Consider the following 26,807-nt stretch of genomic DNA (forward strand, 5'->3'; position numbering starts at 1 on the left):
TAGGTGTAACACTTCTATTGAACAAAGTTGCCTTTAAACTCATCTCATGATTTTGATATAGTGGAAAACTGCAGTATCTTGGATATTGCATTACAATGTCACTCACTTTTCTGCTGGCATTGTTAATGTATATCTAGAAGAATCTTCAATACCGAATTCTAGCAGGCACAACAATGTAGAATGGAACCTGTTTTCATGCAATTTTTTATTGTTATACATGTTTTGTCTTGTATGTTATAAGCGTAATTGTTTTTTTGATAGTCTGCTATGGAATGCTTACGTGATTTCTTAATGCTATTTTCTGATGGTAGTATCTTAAATTCCTTCAAGCATTCTATGTTTTGTTTTCAATTGAAAACGTATTACATCTTTTCACATCTTTGAATCTTTTTTATTTTTAAGTTTACTGTTTAGTTATAATTTCACTTTTTTAAAAAAAGGTACTTATGTGTGTAACTTTTAATTTTATTATTTTTTTACTTTAGTTGCTTGCTTTATATGTAGAGTACCAATCAGTGATTCAGAAAACCTTAATTCATAGAAACGTTACTTTATCTTTCAAGTTTTGTGTACTTTTTTTTTCAAAATACTGTACTTTTTTTTTAATGCTATCTTAAAGCTGATCGTTTTTGCATGTGTATCAGTTAAGCTTGGTTAGAAATGGTTTATGTCTCGTTTTTTTTTTTGTCAATATTGTTATCTGGAAATAGTAAGTTTTGGCACATAAAGAAATTTGAATAGTTTTGTTTTACTAGCTAAGTGAAGTGCATTTAAAACATCTAGCTTTTTTACTGTGTCCATTTCTCTCATGTTCTCTGGGGTGTGAATGTGTAACGACATTATAATCCACATAAGTAACCTCATCTTTCTCTTTTACAGGGTGTACGACTGTACTGTCGCCTTCACAGTCTCTTCACCCCAGTAATTAGGTGAGTCTAGTTAGGAAATCCTTAGAGACTCATTCAAGAGAAGTATGTATTCTGAAGATACTGTGTTTGAATGTAGGAACCTAACCCACCTTACTAAGATTGGTCTTTAGGGAGAAATCAAAAAAGATTGAAGGGCTATAAAGACAAAAAGAGTAACTGCATCATAAAATGAGTGCAAACTCAGTCCAAGATTATATTTTTTTCCAGACTTTTAGAGCCTTCTAGGTCCTGATAGATGTGCTTACATGCTTACTGTAGATATTAATATACTCACTTCTTTACTAATATTCCATTACTCATTTGTAGAATCTCAGCTGCAGGGAGGCAACTGTCTTTATGTTGCAGTGGCAAAGTAAGATATGGTCAGCCTTCCCCTTTCTATCTACACTGAAAGGTTTGACTTGCTTTACTCCAGAGGCAACTTCTGAAGCTCTATTTCTGAACCACTACAAAATGGTCAATTCATGCTTGTACTAACTTGTATAGAAAATAAGTGTTTTTTATTTGTTTGTTTTTAATTTAGGCTCTTTTGACGTTTTGCTTAATATATGTACCTACATATGTATTTTTGTTTTGGACAGGGATAAAGATTATCACCTGAGAACCTACAAATCTGTAGTCATGGCTAACAAACTCATAGACTGGTTGATTGCACAGGCAAGTGTATACCTTCGGATTTACGTACTTTTCTAAATATTGCATTTAAATTATGATTTGAAAGGTAGTGATGTATTAGGTGGAATAACATCCACTTTGTGTAAGAACAGTGTGTGTGTGTGTGCGCATGCACTCATGTTTGTGTGTAATCCTCTTAAACCAGTAAAGTAACAGAAATCAGCTGTCAACAGCCATGCTATTCATCCCTTTTGTGCTTATCTTCCTTATTTGCAATTGAACTTTAAATGTTTTAATGAGACTTAGCTTTGTAATTCAGCATGTAATATTGTTTGAGGCTTAAAATGAAATGGATAGCCTCTGAAAACTCTAAATTACTAACTAGAAGTCAGTACCAATTTGCTTTTATAATTCTGTTTTATTTTAAGCACCTCAGGAACAAGAACAGGGTAACCTGTTCATTCAGTCAACATGTACCAGCTTTATAAAATAGAAGTAAAAATTCTCAATACTTCTGTACTTGCCCTGTGAGGTTACACCATTGTGAATAGAATCCATTTTACTTATATATTAAAATATAAAGAAAATATGCTATGGTTTAACAGGGGGATTGCCGGACCAGGGAGGAAGCTATGATCTTCGGCGTAGCTCTTTGTGATAATGGGTTTATGCATCATGGTAAGTAAATACATTCTATGCAAGGTATACATACCTTTTGTTTAATGCCATATCTACATAGTAGGAAGGAAATGCAGGCGCTGTTAAAGATGTTACAGAAGGTATAGGAAATTGGTTCATTATATCACTGGAGAAACCTATGCTACAATCTTGGAGAAGAAGAAAAATATCTATTGTATACTCTGAAAATTATTTTCAGTCAATTTTAAAGCATATACTGAGGGTTTCATCTTCCGAAGGGTTTAGGGGTAGAATTTTGGTGAGCCACATTGAAAGAAAATTCTTAAGCAGGTAATACATGTTTGTACAGGTGAGACTGAAGATAGACCTTGAGGAAATATGTAGGAAAAAATGGAATCATTTTTGGAGGAATGAATCAAGTGTGGTGGAACATGACTTTAAATATGTGAAGTGGTGACAGCCAGAGAAAGTGGACTGTAGAAAAATGAGAAAATAATAAAGACAGCAGAGAACAAAGAAGAAGGGAGAGGAGAGCAGAGATATGTGGAGTACCAAAAATGAGGAGAACACGGTTGTATTTAATACCATCAGAGGGAAGGTTTCAGTGAAACGATTGAAGCAGTGGGTCATTTACTGAAATAAAGAAGAAGAAGAAATTTTCTCATCAGCTTGGTTCGATAAGGAGGAAGAATTAACTTCCTCTCAGAGCGTGTTCACTTTTGCCTTTGATTTTTGAACATACAAACTGCATCTGTCTGCTGTTCTAGTTGCTTCCACATCCCCAGCAAACCCATTTCTAATACTGAATGTGGCATACTTCATTCATGCACTTGAAGAGTGCCAGAACTTGGTGGTGTGCGTTTCCAGCAGCTGTCCAACAGAACTTTTCAAAATCATATTCTTAAATCAATTTTAGGAAGAAACTTTGTGCTAAAACCTTTTCAGGCTAAGCTAGTCTTCCTAACCTTGGTGAAATCTAAATACTGTAGCTGAAAATAAACTTAGTGATACCTACCTATAATGGATCCAGAAAAAAGAGAGTTGCTAATGCTAAAAATTAAGATTTCCCTAGTTTCACACACAAAGTAGTTTGCTAGCATTTAATTTGTACACGTTCAGTATTTTGTGGTTCATAAAAAACATGACATTCAAGAATTCAAAAGAAGAACAGGATTAATGTTTGTGTTTCTGTGTCATACAGTGTTAGAGAAAAGTGAATTTAAAGATGAACCGCTGTTGTTTCGTTTTTATGCGGATGAAGAAATGGAAGGGTCAAATATGAAGCACAGACTGATGAAACATGATTTGAAAGTAGTGGAAAATGTCATAGCTAAGTCATTATTGGTGAGTTAAACCAAATTATCATATGTTTTGATGAGTAAAAACAAAATTGGTTGTAGTGACAGTAAATTAGCACTTTGTATTGTTTTTTAATGGAGCTATATTTACTAAATGCCTTTTGAGCAACCTTTTGAGCAATTTTGAACAATTCTATTTTTCAGATTAAATCTAATGAAGGCACCTATGGTTTTGGTTTAGAAGATAGAAATAAGGTGCCAATTATTAAAGTGGTGGAGAAAGGATCCAATGCTGAGGTATTAAATATTATAAATTATCTTTCTTGTTTTATTGACTTGCTCACAGGTGTATGATTTATATATCAGTTAAGAAAATGTGTGATAGTAGATGATAATACAATAATTTGAGAACTTTTCAAGTTAGCTATGATTATTATACTTTTTTTGTTTTGTTTTGCTTTGTTTGTTTAAAATAGAGCTGTGACCATTAGCAACATTTATTTTATACAGAGGTAATTTGTTATGAGTTTTGAAAAAGTAATGGTTTTATTTTAATGCTTTAAAAAATATTCCAGTGATTACATTACTCATGAACGGAATAAACATCCTTCAGTAGAATATGAAATGAATATAGAACAGTACTCTAGTCTGTAGGTTGCAGTTGATGTATTTCATAATAAAGGATGTATCAAGCAATTCCAGAATTTAAAAATCTGAATAAATAAATCATAGCCTTTCAGTTTGTTAGTATTGCTTTAGTTCTTTGGGTAATTTAATATTGTTCTAGTGAATTGTATGGGGGTCTCTATACGTGTAAATATACAGAAATAATCTCTTCTATGAGAGAAAAAAAAAGACTTGGATTTCAAGCCCTTCTATTTCTAAGCCCCACATCTCATTGTGGGATAAAAACTGTGATAAAAATAAATACGACAGAACAATGCAACATACAATACAACCACAGAACTATATCCAGAGATACTTTGCTGTACATTCTCCTTTGGAGAATGACATGTGGGCAAATGAGGTAACATCAACAATATAATAATAATAATAATAATAGCAATAAAAAGCCAACAACTGGATCAATGAAGGCTATTGGGTTAATTATTACAGGTATTAACTAATATTGTAATACTTCAATAAAATCTTGACTGACACTAGGACTTGTCATTAGGTCTCTTCAGAGGGAGAGTTTACAGGATGCTTAAGGTCACTATAACGCATTCCAGAACCAATTTTTTTGTGTGTCTTTTGAGTGTAGTTTGTGAAGGAGGCATAAAGAATTTTCTGTAAGTGTGTGTGTCATTATTCCTATTGGGGTTGCATGCAAGCAGAAGAAAACATAATGTTGGTGGTTATAAAAGGCAAACATCTACACAACTGTTATTGTTTTCTAGATGGCAGGCTTGGAGGTTGGAAAAAAAATCTTCGCCATTAACGGTGACCTGGTTTTTCTGCGACCCTTTAGTGAAGTGGATTGCTTCCTGAAAACATGTTTAAACAGCAGAAAGCCCCTGCGGGTTCTTGTGAGCACTAAACCACGGGAGTAAGTTGTCATTCCTTTGGGGGAATTTTGAGAAACTACAATTGAGGCAAATTTAAAAAGACAAGTGGAACTTCAAACAGTGCTACTGTAAAGTTATTTTAAATGCTTTGCTGAATCTCACTTTGTAAAGTCAAGCAATTTGATCTGCTTTGATTTTGTTTTACTAAATTTGTCAGTCAGCAAAAACAAAACACAAGTGCTTTAGATCATCAGGTCTGCCACGTTAAGTGCATGAAGAAACCACAAGTGTAAATGAGGTTTCTTTGAATACATGGACAGTTTTGATCACTTATCTCTTACTTATGTTTATTAAACAAGTTCCTCTGTCTGGGGATTAGTTCCTGGTTTGGCAGAAGTTGGGCTTTGTGATCTAATGGGCCTCTTTGGTATGTGTGCTGGTTGTGTAAACAACAGTAGCAAGTAAACAACTCCAGATCTTTGTGTAACAGCTGTATTTCTACACAAAGTTTTGACCCCTGCAATCTGAGTAGAATTTTTGTTACGTAAAAGAAATACAAAGTAAGGCCTAATGCCTGGGTTCAGTAGATATGTTAACAAACATAGGTCTATCAGTAAAGTTGTTAATAGTTTCTGTGTAACGAAGGAAGATGAGAATAAGAAACAGCAGTCGGGAGAAATTCTGATCAAATTTTGCAGAGAAAGGAGGAACCCATCCTGTTGCCCGATAACACAAAGAGTGAGCCTTGGAAATGGCTCCACTTAAGCAGCAGAACAGAGATGTATTTCTCCTGTTAATAAGTGAAGATGGCTTGAGAAATACAGGGGCAACCAGAACAGGAAAAAGAGCAAAGAAAGAAATACGGCATAAAGTTGATCAACTGGACTGGTAATACAAAAAAGAACAGCAACCAAATCAAAGAGCAGCAAGAAGACAATAGGTGATAGTATTGTAGCAAACATAAAAAGCATATCCTAGCATTTCTTTAATGCAGATCTTGGATCAATTTCTGATCATGTTTTCTTCACAACTCACCAGTGAAGACATAGGTGAATTTCAAGGATGACACAGATTATGTAGTGAATGAGGAGTTCAGAGGAGTTTAAGAACTTGTTTCCTGTACTGCCTGCATTTTGTCAGAAGCTGCTACTAGCACAACCGTGTTGGCTGAAGAGACAACTATTCTCTCATAAATTCTTAGCTGAAACTGCCAGTGATGTTCTGTTATAGTTTATTCATTAACATGTTCACAATGCATTTTTGTACAAATCTCTACAAATTTATAGGCCCCAATGGGATTTGGATCTCATGTGTGCTTCTAATTGTCTCCAAATGCTAAACATTCTGTATACCAGAAAAAAAGTGAAAGTACAAGAAATGAAGCAATGATACTGTTCAAATCTATCTGTAAATCAAACTTAATACAGTTCAAATGTATTTTAAATTCACTTTTCACCATCAATTTGGATTTGTCTGCTTTTGCACTAGCACGTGAAGTCCAGTGCAAAGATCCCTTAAATAATAACGGAACTGGCTCTGGAAGTGAAGACTGCAAAGTTAGATCAGTGCAGTGTTATGCATGACCTAACCAGTTTTGATAAGGGCTAATGCAGCTGTGTTGCTTTTTCTGGAACCTGAGCTGACATCATGTTAGCTTACTTTGGGCAAGATCGGGGCTTAATTTTAAGGAGTAGATGTGAATTTTGATACCCAGAACAGTGTTTTTGTTGGTCATGGTTGTCAATATTTCGTATTACTGTTGCACTTAGACCAAGCAAGTGTGTAACACAATGTGCTTATAAGTTACATAAACAGTACTATGCAATTCTTTACAAAACACATTGCTTTGCATAGCTGCTCAGAAAAGCCGTAGCCAAATATATAGCCAAATAAATTTTTTTCAGCAAAACTTAGCAAATTCAAACACAGATCTAGTCACCATGGTGTTTTGCAGCTCTTGTGACAAGGCCTGCCATGATCTGTGATCCCCAGACTCTGTGCTCTTGCCAGATAGACTGCCTGCCTTCCCAGGGCTTTCAGCATTGCTGTTTTGTGACAACTTATCCGAATTGCAGTCCCTTTGGGAGGAATTTGAAAACTGCAGTGCTGCTTTGGTCTTAATTGGCATACTGAAATTCCATGTGAAATAGTACTGCCTTCTTCTGGTTAGTTTTAGTATCTCCACTTGCTCTTAATTCTGATGTAAGCTGTTCAAAGGATTGGGAATATGATGCTGAATCTGAAACTGTGAATTGACTGACAGTGTGAAGTTTTACACCCTGGCGTAAAGAACACACTACTTATTGCTGTCCACTTTTATTCTAAATAACAATATTCTACCTTTTGTTATGTTCATGCTGAATTTTTGCTTGTATCAGGACAGTGAAGATTCCTGACTCTGCAGATGGACTTGGATTCCAAATCCGGGGCTTTGGCCCATCAGTCGTCCATGCTGTTGGGAGAGGTAAGTCAACACTAGTGGTCATTATACATTTCATATCTAGATGGCCTGGCTGAGATAAATCAAAATGAGCTCCAGTGAGTAGGTAAGGTGAGTTAAAGGTGTGACTTCACAGACTGAGGAATAGTTGACAGATGCAAAATTCCTTTCTCCAGTGAATGGGTGCTGGGAATTTTTTCCTGAAAGTTAATTTGTTAGGTCACCGTGTAGTTCTGCAATGATCTGAAAAAGTTCTCCAGAAAGTCCAGTTTTCACAAACCTTTTCACAAACCTTTTCAGTGGTGCTGGTGACCTGCTTTGTCACAGTAATTGCAGATCTCTCCTCTAAATGCAGTTTTGTTTATTTTGTTTTTTTTTTTTTTTCTATTTTGTGATGTATTATTCGAATGCTTGCCATTCCTAACTTGATAAATTCTGGGTTGCTGCATTGGCAACAAAAGTAGTTCAAACATTTTTTGTTGCTGTTGCATGCTGTTAATGGTAAAGCCAGATACCACTGTATTTTCAGCTATTGTGGGGCAGTTGCGTCCTTTCTCCTCCTCCTACCTTTGTAACTGAGGAATTTAAAATGAACTGATCTGCAAAGCAGACAGATTTGTACAGAGCTTGATAACTTTTTTTTTCTTGGCTGTGGTGCCAGAAATTAGATTTTCGAGAGAAAGTCTAATAAACTAGACTCTTGAGCTGATGTGATAATTATTTCTGCACCTGGATCTCAATTCAACTGCCTATCCTTATTCATTAAGCCCATACTTTATTCCAATTAGCTTCAATAGTACGTAAATCTTGCTTGTGTGGTTTGCTAAACCTGAAAGATTGTAGGCATATGCTTAAATACTCTGCCAAATTGGAATTTTTTTTTTAATGAAGTAAAAAAATTTCTGCTTTTCTTTTTTTTTTTTTTTTTTTGAGAGAGATATTTAATAAGGCTTATTTTTGTTTTCAAATCCACACTTACATGGATTGCAATAGCTGGCAATGGTATCATTTCCAAAGACTTCCTTTGGTTTTAGATTTAAAACTATCATCTATTGTTGCAGTTTTTATATTTTTTAAGCAACACCAAAACCTGATAGTGCCTAAAATAAGGGAAATCCTTACTTTATATTGTTTAATACTGAAACAATATATTGTTTGTTATTTCCTTGTCAAATATGCTCAACTGGCAAGTCATAACATGGTTTTCTTTTTGTCAGCCCTACAAATTCAGTTTAGACTTTTCTAACAGTTGGCTTCTTCACCTCAGTGTAGCATTCTCTAAGCAATAGATTTTGACTTCACCAGCACCTCTGTAGCAATAGCAAGAGAGACATAAGGAGGTGAGTGTTCAGGTAGATGGTTATAGTCCAGCAGGCTGTCTTTCAGGAGTAGGCTTGAATCATACTGAAAAGACCTGGAGACAGCTGCTATTTTTATAGTACCTTTTCCGTGGATAGAGGATTTTCCCAAGGTGGTTATTCTATTGTGGAAAGAAATTGCTGAACCATGTGTTTTATGTTGCACATACAATATACATATATATTACTCAAGATTATTGTTGTTATTATTATTGTTCAAGTTGCTTAGATGTTCTACTCTGTTATCTTTGGATATTTGAATTAAAACTGTAAGGCACTCTGTTATAAATGAATTGGAAAAAAGATGAAAACATGGATAGGATCCTTAGAAATGTATTTGGAACTCTATTTTCTTGGAGTCCAGCTGACTTCAGAAGCACTCTGTGGTCAGAGGCTTTTGGGTTTTTGGACTAAGCTTTAAAGGAAATGGTTAGGAAAGGAAGTCTGTCAACTGTGTGATTTTTTTATCGTTATTTTTTTAATAGGAACAGTGGCAGCTGCAGCAGGTCTTCACCCTGGCCAATGCATAATCAAAGTGAATGGAATTAATGTCAGCAAAGAGACTCATGCAAGTGTTATTGCTCATGTCACGGCATGCAGGAAGTATAGGCGTCCAATGCAGGTACATTTAACTTGTTACTCTTGCAGATTTTCTGACTAAATATTTTTTTTGGTAAAATGTTCTCTGCAACCAAAGTAAACAGTGTGGTGTGTATCTCTGTCCATGCACCTGTTGAGATTGAGAGTGATGAAGGGATAGGAGTGGTGAATAAAAGTGGAAGGAAGCCAGTTGAATTATAAAAGCTGAACATTCCTCAATATATTGCTGATGCTCAAGGTCTCTTTAATTTCTGCATTAAAAAAAATCTAAGCTTACGGCTAAGTTCTTTATATGGTATTTTTACAGTCTTATTTCAAGTTTTTCTGCAGTTCTATGCAGAAAGCATGACGAGCTATATTCTCATCATGATGGAGAGGGATTTACACAGTTCACTGCCTGCTCATCAGCATGAGAATGTAATGCAAAAAGCTGATCCTCTTCCAGAATTTTGTAACACTTCAGCACATAGAGAGCAGAGTGCACATATTTTGCCTATAAAAGTCTCTTTGTGTTCCCATTGCATTCCAATCTTGGAAATCAACATAAATTTAAGGGCTCAAAATTTCCCTTTTTTTAATATAAGCATCCAAGTTTTGTTATCTTTCTCACGTTAGTTTAGGAGAAAATCTAATGCTTTGCAAGATATAAATTGTAGGGAAGAAAACCAAAACCAGCTGGATTGTACAATGTAATCTTTCCAAGTTCCTGCAAATTTTTCAGAAACTGTGAACTGGTATCATTAATTAACTTCAGACTCTTCCAGTGCATGTTAATTGAGAAGAAAAATCCAATTAAAATCAGGAGTGAAATCCTTCTCTCATACCTACTGCATAGATACAAGAATTATAAGTAAGAATTAAAACTGTTACGCAAATACTGTCTTCATGAAAATGTCTGGATGTTTGTGTTTTTTTTTTTTTAACTGCACTATGGAGTTGAAGATGTTACATAACATATCAAGATAGAGCGCACCCATTCTTTAGAGGAATACGGGCTCTGGTAAAGAAAGGGTACTCCATGAGGAAGTAATGGATGGAATAAAAGATTAATTATTATTTTTTTTTTTTTTTAATTGTACCAGGCATGTTTTCTCTCTTTTCTAAGCATGGAGTTCTGTAGATGTAATTGACAACCAAAGAGGATTGATTGATGTTGGCTGGCATGAATGTCTTCACATGAAAATTTACTGTTTTGGTTTTATTTCCATCCACTTGTGTAATATCTTGGATACACCTGTTTTTTTTATGTGGATTATTTATTTCAGTCTAAAAAAGTAGCTAATCATGTTCAGCAAATCACATATAACTAAACCACAGGTTGACAAGAATCTCTTAGAAAACCTTCATTTAGGATGTAGTGCTATCAAATGGTGTGAGATAACTGTCTAGACTGATGGCAGTATTCCCACTGGTGTCAAGACAGCTAAAATTTCACTTCCTATTCAGAAATGTGGGTTTTTAATTATTTGTAAGATGACTATGGATTTCTCCTATTTTGTAAGTAATTAGCCTATAGTTTAATTAACACAAATATTGCAGTCAGTCTCTCCTGTGGTTGGCAATTGCATAATTGAAAGGGGATCTTTTTCTGTGTTCTGAATATTCCACTTCTCAGTGTGAGGAGTCTTCCTGTTTGCCTGGAGTATGAAGCTTCATTTCAGTTGGTTGCAATGGGAATAACTGTGTAACTCCTGTTGGACAATATCTGTATTTGTTGTTTTGTCTGGAAAAAAGAAAATTGAGAGCAGATTTTGCTTTCTGATATTCCATGTAATTTCTCTGCAGTGATACTAATCATGATGTGACAGATTTATGCTTAGCGCGTCCCCCTGTAATGCATTTGGAGAATATGGTTCCAAATCATATAGCATTATATCTTATGTTAGCTTTTGAACAAGTGACTTCCAGTTGAAGTAACTAGTCCTTCTATTAGGCCACCTTAAATTCAAATCATGAAGTAAGAGAGCCCTTTCTACCAAGCACCAAGTAATAAGACAAGGGGAAATGGCCTTAAGTTGTGCCAGGGGAGGTTTAGGTTGGATATTAGGAGAAATTTCTTTAATGAAGGGGTTGTGTGGCACTGCAATAGGCTGCCCAGGGAAGAGATTGAGTCACCATTCCTGGAGGTCTTCAAGAAACGTGTTGATTTAGAACTGAGTAGCATGGTTTATTGGTGGACTTGTCAGTACTGAGTTAAAGGCTGGACTAGATGATCTTAGAGGTTTTTTACAACCTGAATGATTTTATGATTATGATTGTGCCATTTGTTCTGCTGTAGCTGTTAGAGAGGGAGTGATTGAGTGTCAAGCTTCTTTTGAAATGTATGGGGAAGAGAAGAGCATTCTGTAGATGCCATATTTGATAGGCCCTTCCAAGAGGATGTGATGGACGTATGTCTAAACAAGTGAGAGGGGGAAAATAAGGTGTAAGGCTTACAGGTGGCTCCTTCATAGGCTGTATGACCAAGCCACCATTCCTGTACGCACATGTCTGTCAGTCACGTAAAATGCTGGACTTGCCTGAGATTCTGTCCTTTTAGCATGTTTTACTAATCTGTGGGAAAATAAAACAGATCTAATAAAATAACTATCAAAAAGACAAATACAAGTAATTTAGGGTGTAGCGTATAAATTTGTTGCCAGTGACACGTGGGTGATAGATTAGGTGGACATACCACATGTTCAGTTAGCATTCTGTAATCTTTCCAGTCTTGTGGATACATAGCAGATTTAGCAAGACAGGAACTGTTCTCTTGATTTTTTCACAATTTCTTGTCTCAAATATTTTTCAATCTGCAGTTTGATTTGAAATGTCTTAGATTATTTTTGGCAGAGACACGAAACTGATGGATGTCATACTGCCACAGACTTCCTACTGTCTCATGATAGTATATACTTAAAATAAAATAAAATAAAAATTAAATGCTTCAGATGGTTTTAGCCAAAGCCGAAATTCTCTGTAATTTTCAAAATATTATTTTGAACTCAAAGCTCAGAAGGCAGTAGATATGATATTCAGGGAATTAAAGCAACTATTGTGTGTTTGAGAGCAGTGGGATAAGTTGCTATCAATTGTGCTTGTAAAGATTTTCCTTTTTTTTTTTTTTTTTTAGCAAGATTCTATCCAGTGGATTTACAACAGCATTGAAAGCGCACAGGAAGATCTTCAGAAAACAAATGCCAAGCCCTCTGGAGATGATGGAGGAGATGCCTTTGACTGCAAAGTGGAAGGTATGTGATGGCTTGTTTTGATTTTGTTGTTGCTCAGAATGTTGGTGTAAGTAGCAAGGAAGATATAGGCAGTGGTTTTGTTTTCAGAGATGAAATTGCAGGCAGACAGTAAGTTGTGCTTTATGTAAGGATTTGCCTTTTCATGTATTCTAAGGAGGTAAACTTAACATGCTGTTCCTTGAAAATTGTTACATTTCTCATTTCAAGAAAAAGCTTCTGTGAACACTTCAGGGAAAATCTTTTCAATTTTCATTCATAGGATGTGAAATCCTAGGAATTACCCGAATTATTTTCAACACCAGTAATCATTTAAGGCTAAATTAGATGAGTTAGTGACTACTGCATGAGAAATAACAAATCAGGTATCCTTCAGATTATTTTCAGGCAACTGACATTCAGATAAATCTGGATTCGTGTGCTTGTACAAAGATGATAATTAAAGAGGTGGTTAGCATGTGAACTGTATCTGTGTTCTCTGGGTAAATGGGTAGTGGTTTCATTTCTGATAATTTTCTTCTGGTTTATTTAGAATTTCTCAGTTTTTGTATTTTTGTTGTTACTGTATTTTACCTGTCTAGATTTTCAATGAAATTGAATTCGTCCCTTTCAGCAATGACTGTTTCTAAAGAAAGACTGTTGTGACTTTCTGTTCATGCTTCTTTAGCAATTTTGTATTTTAGCATTCATAAAGCCACTGGTGTTCTGATTTTAAATCACTCACCTGGTAGCTGGGTTACATGCTGTACATTTTCAAGTAGAATGGTCAGACCATATGTATTTCTAGAATGTTTGCCTATGCCTCCCCCCCCCCTTTTTTTTTCAATTCAGTTTTCAGTGGCCAACCCTCCTCAACTGATTTGTATTACTTTCTTTATTCTAGAGGTGATTGACAAGTTTAATACTATGGCAATAATTGATGGGAAGAAAGATCATGTAAGCCTGACTGTTGACAATGTTCACCTGGAGTATGGAGTGGTTTACGAGTATGACAGCACAGCTGGAATAAAGTGCCATGTGTTAGAAAAAATGATTGAACCAAAGGGATTTTTTAGCTTGACTGCAAAGGTACTAAACAATTGTATGTGTTAATTCTTACTTGGCTGAATACCAATGTAGCAACATCTTTCTTCTGCTTATTCTTGGGATTATATGTATTTCATTTAATATCTTGTAATTGGTCACCTTTATCCCTCTGACATTTTGAAGGATGATTGTGTACTCAGGAAGCAAAGTAAATTACGGTGTAGTTATAAATTGAGCTTCTAAACTGAACAAACATTAGAGAAATTTAGTCTTCTATTCTCCCTACCTCTCTCCCTTTTCTCTTAATTATCAAATAAAGTTTCAAAGAAAGTCAAAGATTCAATGAAATGTCAAAATTTTGTGAAGGCAGGCTGTAGTTTCCAAATGTTATTTTATCTCATCAAAATTGCCTATGCAACTTTTTTTATCTTTTTTTTTTTTTTTTCCAGTGGCAGTAATGGAAGTAGCTTCATATGTTATTTTTTGTTTATATATTTTTTTTGTGTGTGTGTGTATGTTTTAAAGTAAAATAAAGCTCTGTATGTATGGGAGGCAAACACTGGCAAAATCACACATGAAGAAAAAAGCAAGTGCAACTTTAGAGTTTGAGTTTTTTTCTTGGTGAATATTTCCAAATGGTAAAACCTGCAGTTGTCATGAAAGTGATCATAAAGGTTTTTTACATATAGCTGGTGTTGTCTGAGTCAGATTGACAAATAATACAGTAATACAGCTCCTTTTATTAAGTATTCTTTATCTTTTCATGCGCTTATGGATATTAAAAAATATACTTAATAAAAGTATGAAAAGCCATACTTTGGGGAAGTGTATTTATATCTGCAAATTTCTTATTCTGCTTTCTTTCCATCAGAAGTGTAAGCTAAAATACTGGTATTTTACTGAAATGACTGAAGCTACATATTTCCTTTCCCTAACTTCTCTTTGGAGCAGACTAGTTTGACAAACAAGGGAATAACTTCTTGCACCAACATGACAAGCTTTGCAAGAGCTGGTCAAGTTAATGCCAAAAGTCACTGTCTTTAAAGTTGTTAATTCTTGCTGTAATTACAATTTCATATAAAATATTAGAGGTATCAATTACTGACCGCTGAAGAAATATTTTTCCATTGTTGTATATGGAGTAGTAGTTAAGAAGAGAAGTACTCTCAGCATATAGATTGTGGCCATAAATAATGTTGTGTCATCACCCTTAGGGTTTAGGTTGGTTAATTATTTAAAGATTACATCTCTGTATTGTTTTTTAATTATGTGACTGTTAGAAAAGTATAGTGATAGTGACTACAAAGGGTCCAGTGGTAAAAAAAACAAAAACAAAAAACAGGCCCCTTTCCTCAAAGGCAATAATAAAAACTGTAGTGATGTTTTATCAACTATAGCTGTCTGCAAATGGTTTTCAGTATCCTAAACATAAACTTTTATGCACTTTCAATTAGGAATTTGCTTCTCTCCATATCCTTCTCTCTCATCTTGCTGTGTATTTTTTGTTGCTTTGCATTTTTAAACATATCTATTCTGCATCATATGTAGTAGGTGAATGAAGTAATCTTGGATTGCTTTCCCATACTATGCAAAGCTTTGCTGTGTTACCATGAGAAGTAACCAAAGTTGTATTGCAAAAGTTACTAGTTTTGAATCCATTTAATTTAATGGACAGATAAAAAAAAAAATATCTTGAATTGTTGAATTTGTATTATTAATTAAACCTGAAAGTTATAAGTGTAACCAACGTGACTGTGTTGTTTTAATGCCATACATAAACTTTGTAGCAAAGAGTTAAAGGCTTTCCTCTATTCATCCAGCTGGAGACCTGAGAAAAATTTCTCTCAGGGTCTTGTCGTGCATAGTTTGTGACTTCTTAAAAACTTCAGATTTTGCACTCCAAAATTTCTGCAGATTGTAATTTTTTTCCCTAAACCTTTCTAAATTAGTCAGGATTGTAAGTCATTTATTACAGCTGCAATGATGGATAGAAGAATAATGAACTGTAGCAGAAGTGAATTGTAGATGTAATTCTTATGATGGATTAATTCTGTGTGTATTGCTTGTTCATAGTTCTTTGCAAGCTGGTGTAATATTAGCACTATGGGATTACTTTTGTCAAATTGCTGTATAGACTGACTGGCTGAAGCAGTCAGTCTGGTATCAGCTGAAAAAGGTATCTCTTCATATTAGGTCATTAAAGAAATTTAAACTTCTGTGGTAGTGAAAGATTTTCCAGTTTTTAAGAGACATTGCTTTGAGATAGTTTAGGCACCTAAAAGAAGTTACCTGCCTAAGAAAAGTTGTGTATCTCTAAAGTGCAAGCCTTTTCTATTTAGGTGCATTGATCTGATTTTTGGGTGCTTTTGTTATAATATTACTTTGAGTGTGCTTTTCAAACACATCTTCAGAGTTGGACACAACCAATGATAGGGATGTACGATGTTACGTGTCGCAGTGAATTTCAGTTCCTGAAATAAATCTTTCACTCAAAAAAGAGCTATATACTACCCTCATCTGTTTAACACATTTTTTTTTCCAGTTTTCTAGCACCATCGTTTGCTAGTGCTATTTCTATAATGGCAGGACTTATAACAGAATCATATCATAGAATGGCGTGGGTTGGAAGGGACCTTAAAGACCATCTAGTTCCAACCCCCCTGCCATAGGCTGGGATGCCACCCACTAGATTGGGTTGCTCAAAGCCTCATCCAGCCTGGTCTTGAATACTTCCAGGGATCTTCAGTCTTTGCCGGCTGGTATAGCTTATTCTGTTCACTATTTCCTGTTTTATATATAAAGAATACACAAAAGGATAACACTGTTTTCTTGTATGCTTTTTCATTTTTTTTTTTTCAGTCTTGCTTTTCATAATATGTGCTGTTGTAAATACAGCAAATAATGAATTCCAGGTGAGCCATGTTGGTTACATTAGTAGGACATTAGTAGTGAATCCATTATCCGAGTGAAGGTGCTTGTTATGGATGCAACTTATGCCAGGGATAAATTTAAAGAAACCATCTTCAGGTTTCTTCCCAGGTTTCATTAGTTTTTGTGAAGTAGCATTGCCTGTAATGTTAAAAGGCAACTGATTATCTGACTGTTCAGCTTTAATTATAGGAGATGATAAGTAAGGGATTATTTTAGTCATCTCATTTTGTAAAGTAACGATCTTGTTTTTGTTGTCTCAGATTCTGGAAGCACTGGCAAAAAGTGATGAGCATTTTGTGCAGAACTGCAACAGCCTCAGTTCCTTAAATGAAGTGATCCCCACTGAGCTTCAAAGTAAATTCAGTGTCATTTGCAGTGAGAAAATTGAGCATATTTACCGAAGAATCTCTAGTTATAAAAAGGTATGACCAGCATGTCTTAAGCTGTGTGATATTTGTCTTTTAAGGAAAAAATAGACAAAAACGGTATAGTTTGAATCATTCTTCAAAATGTTTATTGTGGTGGCAAAGTATGGCTGAAAGATTAGCTATAGTAAGGTGTGAATGCCCAAACTAAGAAATTGCATAAATAGTTTTTAAACTGTGCTTTCTATCATCCCTGATTTATACACTTGGTAAATCATATCCTTTCTCGTTTGCGGTGTTCAGTTGTAGATACAATCAACTACGTATTTCCTGCAAACGGTCTAGCATGCTTTAGACCAATACTGTGAATTTGCTGATGTTAACCAAAAATGAAGCAATAATATCAAAATTACTTTTTACTTCTTAATTCTATCTTAATTTTAAATACCAAATTGTTATCCTTTTATTCATCTCGTTTGCCCTTCAAATTGGTATGAGGTTTTCTAGCAAGCCTATTAAGAGCTCTGTGAATTGTTAGATTAACTTGTGTTAATAAAACTTTATAGCACAAAATAAGCAGAAAGTTTCTGACTTCCATACATCTGAGATCTAGATTAAGGAGATAGAAATGAACAAATAACCTGAAGTATATGGTCTCTAGCTACCCCCAGGGTATTTTCCTATAGTCGTTTAGCTAAGCAGGCCAAAAACTAAACAAGTAAGAGAGAGGTTTAGTGTAGAAGCTTCACACTGTCCTAAATGGTAAAGAGAAGACTTTTTTGTTTGTTTGTTCTCCAAAGGAAAAGGAGGGAAACCTGTAAGGATAATTCAGTAAGGCGTGAAAGCCAAAAAGCTGGTTTCCAGAGTACTTTTCAGGGTGGTCTCTGCTAAGAAATGGAATAAACTCAGGAGCTGGGTCACAGAAGAAGACATTAATAGGATTCTGATACTGCATTATTTAACATCCAGACTTTCAGTTGTTTGCCTGAACTGTAGACTTCCATGTTTTCAAAACTGATTCAAAATGAATGTATTGTTTTGAAAGCAAATTCGTTACTTGGAACATTGATAATAGCATATTTAAGGTTTGAGTAGCATGGAGTATTTTATACCTTTCCTGTAACAAAAAAAAAAAAAAAAAAGAAAAGAGAAAGAGGGAGAGAATAATGTATAGTCCTTTTACAGGGGGCCAAGAGAGTAAATGAAATTTTATTGTGTTATTCTGGATATGAATTGAACAGCCACAGGGAAGTTTGCATTGTACTTGTGCTGTCTAGAAGCAGACATTGCTGATACAAACTGCACTTTTAAGCTCATTCGTTCAAAAATTAATAGTTTCACAGTTAGAGCTTCTAGTGACAATCAATAATGCAATGAATTGCAGGGATAGATACGCTGTTTTCTTGGCAAGGTAAAGGTAACCATGGTTACTGAAGACTTTCTGTACGCCTGAGCCTGGCTTGGCTCCTGGTTTCACTGTGCAAGTTTGATTTCTATAAATAGAAACCCCATAGATTTCTGCAGTTCCTACTATTATTATTATCAGAACATTTTGCTCATAATAAACTTGGAGTCCAGTGCCATGAATCCCAGATGTTTCTCAACACATGTATGAAAAAAAAAAAATTGGGCCTGACTTATGATCTGATTAAATCTTAGCCAGGCATTTGGTCTCTCTGGAGCAGGATGTGTGGGAGATTGAGATGTGAAATATGTACTGCTTGCAGGAACATTTTCATCGTTGAATGTCCTCAGTGCCCTTCTTAACTATTTGTGCATTCTTCAGCCTTTCAACAATTCCATAATTGGATTTCTTCTAACCTTCCAGATCGTGTTCTAATGTGAAGATTTGAATGTAATTTATCAATAAAGTGTTCATCAGACTGAAGTAATATGACACCAAAATAAACAGAAATTTAAATCCCAGCAGAAAAGTAATGTTATTACTCGGGACATACCTTTTGTTCAGCTGAAGTGTTAGCCAAAGCCTGACTAATTGAACTGGTACTGCTATTTAGTAGAGAAGGACCCTCTACAAGTTAACTTTGAAAAAAATCTTTGCATGCTCCGTAACTGAGGTAACATCAAAGATCTATGCAATACTGACTTTTTTTTTTATCCTTGCCCTGTCACTGGGCACCACTGAAAAGTGCCTGGCTCTGTGCCCTCCTTTGGAGTAAATTGATGAGATCCCCCCTGATCCTTCTCTAGGCTGAGCAGTCCCAGCTCTCTCAGCCTTTGCTCACAGCAGATTCTGCAGTTTCTTCATTATCTTTGTGGCCCTTTGCTGGACTCTCTCCATTATGTCCAGGTCTTTCTTGTACTGGGAAGCCCAGAACTGGACACAGTACTTCTCAGTGCTCACCAGTGCTGAGCAAGGGGGAAGGGCCATGTCCCTGAACCTGCTGGCAGTGCTCCTAGTGCAGCCCAGGATACCATTGGGGTACTTCATCCTTTCTGTATATGAAATTCATAATTTATAGCTTACAATTGCTGTAAGACATATTGTAAGACAATATCTGTTTCTATTACAGTTTTGAGCTAGAAGTTTAGAAATTCTTGCAAGACATTCACTTGAATATGCCTGTGGCAGCAGATGTTTATAAGTGTTATGTGAAGTACAGCACTGGATCATAGAGCAGTTCTAGACTTCCTCCCCAGGAACACTGTTAATATTTTATTATGTTCTGAGGAAAATAAATTCTATCTCCTTGTTACAAGGCTATTTACATTCATAAAAGGTACCATTTACTTAAATAAAATAAAGGAATCAACCCCCCAGAAATATAAAATGAAAAATATTTTATCTTTCATATGCAAAGATGGAAATTATGATTTGGTCTAGCCAGGATGACTGAAGTATTTTAAACATTTGTTTTCTAGTTACATACTCAAGTTTTGACAGTTAAGTGCTGACATATCAAAAGCTGCTAATCAAAATTTTGTTTTCTTTCGCACGTCTAGTTTTCGAGAGTATTAAAAAACAGAGCTTGGCCCACCTTCAAGCAAGCTAAGTCAAAGATTTCACCACTTCACAGCAGTGATTTCTGTCCGACCAATTGCCATATCAATGTGATGGAAGTGTCTTACCCTAAAACCTCAACTTCTGTTGGGAGTGCCTTTGGTGTACAGTTAGACAGCAGAAAACATTCTTCTCATGAAAAAGAAAATAAAAACACTGATCAAGGTAAGCCAGTTGAGAATAAAGGAACTAATTCTAGTCTATTCTTCTGATACAGAATGTTAAAATCTAAGTAGTTTAGGTTGATGTTCCAAATATTAAAATTAAGGACAAGCCTTTATGAAATCCTCCTGTTTTCAAGACTTAGATTTGTTTTGAAACATAATAAGGGCTAGTCATAATTTCACACCAATTTTTTCCTTAAATAGCTTGACTTTCCGCAAAATAAAATGCAAAATTAAGTAATTACATGAAGTTTCAAGCAGGAATATTTCAAATTTTATTACATATTTTACAAACTTCAAAATTTATGTTAAAAAAGGTATCAATGTAACTTCTTTGTATTATTCCCAGGTAAACTGAATCCCATGGTTTATGTTCAGCACACCATTACTACTATGGCTGCCCCTTCAGGACAGTCTCTTGGCCAGCAAGAGGGCCATGGTCTGAGGTACCTCTTAAAAGAAGAAGATTTAGAAACACAAGATGTCTATCAGAAATTGCTGTTCAAATTACAGACTGCACTGAAAGAGGTGGAAACATGTGTCTGTCAGATAGATGAGTAAGTGAATATTACTGTCTGGACTTGCCTTTAATTTTTCCACTGAAGATACAGATAAATCTGGGTATCCCTTTTTTGTAGTATGGGATTAATATCGACTACAGACAGAATTGTGATATAGCAAAATATTTAAGCATAGTTAATTTTATATTTTTTTCTTCGCTTTTTTCCAGTGTACCTGATTTTTTTTCCACATTAGTTTATAGCTTTTCTATAGAATGGACTAATAATTTTGAGGTGAGAGAAATATGAGGCCCACATGTCATCTAAAATTTCACTAGGAGTGGAAACAAAGGCCAGAGGTACAAAAATGGCTCCTACATAACTCATCAGATATTGTTAAATAGTCCTGAAGATGAATTTATAGGCAAAGTATTTTTCATCCTCAGGAAGATTACTAATTTAATAGACATTTTTCAAAAACAAATTAGCCTTAATGAAGGACTCTAGGTCTAGAGAAAGCCACTCTTGAGTGGTTAGGACACTTGTCTTGAATGTGGGATACCCAGAGTCACATCACAGTTTGTTCTAATTCAGGACAAGGGTTTTAAACTTACTTTTCCAGATTTGAGATAAGTGAGTTGACTGCTTGGGATGAGGATGAAGGAGGATAATAGGTGTTTCAGTTTTGAAAGATCCCTTATGTAAATGTCAGAAATTATTTCTTTTGAAAATATAAATTACATACATTTTAGAGTTTAAAAGCTCATCTTTCATGACCTTTCATGAGTTTAGACAAGTGGTATGTCATTGCTTCTCCTGTTGTTTTTGAGGACTTTAAAACAATTTGTCCTTTCATAGTTATTTTTAAGTAGTTTTCTTTTTTTTTGTATTACTGTAGTAGTAATGTAATAGTTGCACAGTAATAAGTAAATGTAATGTATTGCTGTACTTTAATAGGAATGAAAGTAAGTATAGCCTGATTATTATTATTTCTTTTTAAGGAAAGAGTTGCTTTCTGTGCCTTTAAGTAGTTCTGCTAACTATCATGATGAAATCAGTTAATTAAATTTAATGTGATTTCAGTGTTTGGGCGTAGTGAAAAAAATGACTGTCTACAAAACCTGTATTGTCACTGCTCCTCAGGGAAGTCAGTAGATATATATACGGAAGTTCAGTCAATATTTCAGGAAGCTCCAGCTACCAGTCTGTCACGCCTTTCCTTTCCACTCCCTTGAGCTAGTGATGTAAAAGCACATGAATTTATTAGCCTTTCCTTTGTACTCATGTATATCTACTGACACATATGCATATTGTGTATACATGAATATCATATATCTATATATATTCATTCTGTAAGTCACACAGTTGTGAAAGTAAACACAAGGTTTCACATTTTCTTCTTTCATAAAGTTCCAATACAATGACCTTACAGTGAATAGAGCGTGAATAAGGCACACAAAGTTATTTAGCAAATGTTACTTTTTACTATTTGTAAGATTAGCCTTCTCACGCTTTATTCCTCACAGACTTTGAGTGGACTACTAGTGTATAATTGTTGTGGAGGAAAGCAGTTCCATACAGGCAATGGGATAGCCAAGGGACCTACTTAAAAGTGCTGAACAGGAAAGGAGGAAGCCAGGACTATCTGGGTGTGAGCAGTTAAGCAGTACATAGCGTATTATATCAGAATACACAGTTAGAGCTACTAATTAACTTCTGAGAGAACCATTAGGATTACTAAGAACAAAAGATAGAGTAATAAGGTAGAATAATGGAATAGCTGTGGTTTAGTTAGAAATATTCATACTTCAACAGCTAAGAGCGTATGCTTAAACACACTGATCTGTGAACTTTACAAAGACTGTAGAACATCTATTTTCTCTTGCAACACGGACAACAATGAAATTCATGTCTTTATTTCCTGAATTGCCTATTATAAGCGATACTCATTCCTGTAGTTTTCTCAGAAAAGGAAATAAGAACACAGTAGTGCAATTCTAAATTTAAATGATACAACTTGGGCTACTGAATGAGTATTTTATACCTTTCATAATAGTAGCATTGAGAAACTATTGCTGCTTCATGTTACTAGATGTCTCTGCTCTGTGCTGAGGTCAGCAACGGGCTGTTTCTCTACCCCCAAAATCTAGGTGTTTATTAGTATTATCTGTCCAACCTCTCCTATCTGTTAGTGAATGAAAGAGAACTGAAAAAGAAGTGTTTCACCTGAAGAGCAGGTCTGTAACAGCTTATAAATTATGGGAAAAGGATATGAAAGAGAAGATTGCACACTGCTAGCATTATCTTCATAACAACATCCACCATGGCTCCTCGAATAAGTACTGATGGAGAGAGAAAGAGAGGTACAGACAAAAAGACATTTGTTCCCTTCCCACAGCCTCTCAAAGCTCTACTGACTCTTCATTCAAGTAGTTTAATAATATCACAGTATTTCTTTAGTACTGTTGCCAGATGCCCACCATTAACAGGAGGTGTTATGCAGGAATCAGTGCTTCTTCCGGTTGCTTTCTTATATGGAGACTTTGTTGTGTTGTTGGTTCACATGGACCCAGCATGCTCCCACGATCCCAGGTGTTTTTTGAAAGATGTCCATTGGGAATATACAAGATGCTTGAACATTTTCCAATGTTTCCTCATTTTCCACTCAGGAAAGGTTGCATAGTTTTTTGTTACTGCATGTGGATATCTATTTTTAATGCATAGACAGTTCATAATGGGTTTTAGTTTCTGACATACTTTTAGAATTGTGTTGATTCGAGTTTCATATAAGATTACTTCCACATATGAGGATTTTTTGGTGAAGTTTTAAATTTCTCCATTAAATGGAGAAATTTTCTTCATAGTTAAAGGGACTTCCTGGTTATTAGTTACTGCTCATACACACGCTTCTCCTCTAAGATGTATCTAAGATAATTTATTGGGGGGTAGACCATCTCCAAAGAAAGTACAAAGTTCATATTCTATATTTAAAAAGAAGAAACACTTTAGAAAATAAAAGTCTGTTTAAGCGTGATTAATGTGCGTGATTTTTTTGAGACCAGGTTTGGATTTTTGTGTTTTAGGATCCCTGAACTGGGTTTCTAAAAGCACTTCATTGACCTCAGGAACTACCAGCACCAGAACTCTGTTATCCAAAGTTCCAGCTTTCGTTCATGGTAGTTCAGCAAAAAAATTTTCCTTAGAAAAAGAGCTTGCCTGCTGGGAGACAGTGAAAAGCTCCCTTAGGAAAAGCTCCAGCTACTTTCATCAGTCTTTTACCGAGATCTTGGCAGCAGTGACTAAACAGTCACATAAAAGAACAGGATATAATAGTCTGTCTGTGTCTTGACAAATAATTACTCAGGGGAAGATATTTTCACGAGCTGAAATTGCAATTCATTATGCTTGTTGTTTGTTTCTTACTCTCAATTACTTTCTTGCAACAACAAAATCCACAAGAAGTTACTAGAATGTATCTGCCCAAAGACCATTTCTGTTTTCCTAGAACTGGATGATAAGGGGAACACAAGAAAAAAGAGAAGCATATATTAATCGTTGTTTTTACCTCACCTCGTCTTCTAATAGACAGTGCTATATGGTCTTCTTGGAATTGACCTTTTATTTTAAGGGCATGGTTAGAATGATCTGCCATGAATTTATTTACTCCCTTTTTGAACTCTTGTTGTATTTTGGTATTCAGAAAATTCTGTATTAATCAGTTTTACAAGTATGAAGAACTGACCCAAAATAGGTCTCTAGTGTGGATGGGTGGATTTAAAATCCTGTAGAATTATGGGTTTTGTGTAGATAATCTATCTACATTTTAGTTACAGTTCAGATCAGTACCTTTCCTATATGTATTACAGAGTGATAGAACGGCTTGGGTTGGAAGGGACTTCAAAGATCATCTAGTTCCAACACCCCTGCTGTAGGCAGGGATGCCACCCACTAGATCAGGGTGCCCAGGGCCCCATCCAACCTGGCCTTGAACACCTCCAGGAACGGGGCATACACAGTTTCTCTGGGCAACCTGTGCCAGTGCCTCCCCACCCTCTGAGTGAAGAATTTCCTCCTAAGAAAGGAGATAATTTATCCTATGTAGGATAAATTGTCTCTGGTTAGCTTTTAGTAGAAGCAAGCTATACAAAAATGATCACAGAATTTGCTAGAAAGCTTTGTTTCCCATCCTTGTTTCCTTCAAGTTAATGTCAAACCCTATGTTAACATCTGTCACGTCATGATTTCAGTGAGGCAGAGCTTGATATGCTGTTTGAGCTATGTGTTCATTGCTACACATTAAACAAACAGCGTTATGGGGATAGTCTACCCTATTGCATTTCCAAGGTGTATGAGTTCTTAATTTCTTGCCCTGACTCTGTGAGTCAGAAAACTGTGTGTACTCAAAAATGTTGTAGTTGAACACAGTAGAAAATGTCCATGTTTTGTATGCAAAAAGTCACTGCTCTGAGTCCAGAAACTGAAGCTTTCAAGAACAGCTTAGAATCATGTTGTTTTCTGGTAGATTATCTTTGTGAAAATAGTGGAGAAAACAATAGCTTGTTACTAGTGTAACTGTAGCTGAACAAAGTTAAGTAAATTGTCATTTTGTTAAGATTAGAATGGGTGAGTTCCCCACCTTTCATAATGGATTGTGAGAAATGAGTAGAGGAAGGAATTCTGAATGCTACCTTTTAATAAAAATAAAAGCAGCACTTTTATTCACAAAAATATGCATCTCCTGTAGTTTCCCTTCAGAAGTAAAAATGTGTAACAAGATTGTCTATGCATTTGGTCTGAATTTGCCAGTGTTGATCATTCTGACAGCTCCTAAGTTAAAACCCTGCTACTGTGTTCAAGTACTTAACAGAAAAAAAAATCATAAATCCATGTCTTCTGATTTCAGAAAAAAAAAAAAGACAATTTAGAAAGTAGTTTTAGCAGGAAAAATGTTGCCATACAAATACTGGTTTGAAAATGTTATTCTAACAGAGTGTTGGAGTGATAGAAATTAAAGCAGAATTGTCTGTATTAGCTGTTCTGAACTTGAAAGTAAATTAGAGCATCTCATTATCAGTATGAATTAGTCATTCAAGAATATGAACCTTTTGCTTCCAATGTCTGTGCATATTCCAAATGTAGCAGTTTGTAATGTTCTCTGTTCTTGACTGGATGTCATTTTTGTGCTCTTCACATAAGCTTGTAGATTAATCATCAGTTTTACTAGTGATAGCAGCTTAGACACTTTGAACGTGAGGAAATATACAGGTATGTTAGTAATGATTCTTAAAATGCCGTAGTAAAATAGCTTGTGATATAGGCTGTCATATCTGCTACAGTATTAATTAAGAAAATACATGTTTTTCACAGAGATATTTTCTTTGGTTTGTTTTCAATGTTTATGCTGACAAGTACATGGTTCATGCTTAAAAATAGTTCCTTTAATATAAAATGTGACTCCAAGTATTCAAGAATAGGCTGTATTTCTTCCCCAAGTAGAATCTTGCCTTCATATAGAATTGAATATTTAGTAATGCTGATGGGTTTTGTTGATTAAACCGTGATTGAATAAACTGTTACCATTTTCAGTAGCAGAATGTTCCACTTTCTTTCCTCGTTTCAAGATTTTTAAATCTTTCCTCATATTAAGATACTCCCTTCACATACCTTATAATAATATTTGAAGGATGTTGATGAGAAATAGCCTGTTGGTATCTCACTTTTGAAAAATATTAAAATATCTTGATTTTTTTTTTTGTGTGTGTGTCTCACAGCCTTCTTTCTTCAATAACATATTCTCCCAAATCAGAACGTAAAACGCCTGAGCCTTTAATACCAGCAGACAGTGATAATGAAAAGGGAGAAAGGAATGGGAAGAAAGTCTGTTTCAGTGTGACAGGTGATGAACAAGAAGATTCTGGTCATGATACCATCAGCAACAGGGATTCTTACAGGTAACTTTACTAATACTATTTTTGTTCATCTGTCAACCAAGTCAAGACTGTGGGTTTGTATACTGTCAAGTGACTATGAAGAATTTCAAAATATAATGATTCTGACATTTCTAACAGAGGAATAACTGTCATCAAGATATGTTACAAGGTGTGTAAAATAAACTCTTTTTTGATCACAGTTTAGTTATTAGATCTCAGTATCCTTTACCTTAATAGGATATCGCAGCCAGTGCT

The 26,807-nt window shown here is 35.2% G+C and overlaps 1 protein-coding gene across 5 annotated transcripts in view; it reads left to right on the forward strand.

Annotated features, from left to right (window-relative positions):
* PREX2 (phosphatidylinositol-3,4,5-trisphosphate dependent Rac exchange factor 2) overlaps positions 1 to 26,807 on the forward strand; it is a 177,223-nt gene that overhangs the window by 80,691 nt on the left and 69,725 nt on the right. For all 5 annotated transcript variants that reach the window (XM_080578459.1, XM_080578460.1, XM_080578461.1 and 2 more), the window contains 14 exons: positions 880 to 929; positions 1,511 to 1,586; positions 2,150 to 2,222; positions 3,385 to 3,527; positions 3,686 to 3,778; positions 4,882 to 5,030; positions 7,368 to 7,453; positions 9,273 to 9,409; positions 12,500 to 12,617; positions 13,498 to 13,682; positions 16,832 to 16,993; positions 19,901 to 20,123; positions 20,472 to 20,679; positions 26,394 to 26,573. In XM_080578459.1, coding sequence (XP_080434585.1) covers positions 880 to 929; positions 1,511 to 1,586; positions 2,150 to 2,222; positions 3,385 to 3,527; positions 3,686 to 3,778; positions 4,882 to 5,030; positions 7,368 to 7,453; positions 9,273 to 9,409; positions 12,500 to 12,617; positions 13,498 to 13,682; positions 16,832 to 16,993; positions 19,901 to 20,123; positions 20,472 to 20,679; positions 26,394 to 26,573 — 1,883 coding nt within the window. The remainder of the gene's footprint in view (positions 1 to 879; positions 930 to 1,510; positions 1,587 to 2,149; positions 2,223 to 3,384; positions 3,528 to 3,685; positions 3,779 to 4,881; positions 5,031 to 7,367; positions 7,454 to 9,272; positions 9,410 to 12,499; positions 12,618 to 13,497; positions 13,683 to 16,831; positions 16,994 to 19,900; positions 20,124 to 20,471; positions 20,680 to 26,393; positions 26,574 to 26,807) is intronic.

The sequence above is a fragment of the Anser brachyrhynchus genome (assembly GCF_964034855.1).
Source record: "Anser brachyrhynchus genome assembly, chromosome: 2".
Classification (NCBI taxonomy): domain Eukaryota; kingdom Metazoa; phylum Chordata; class Aves; order Anseriformes; family Anatidae; genus Anser; species Anser brachyrhynchus.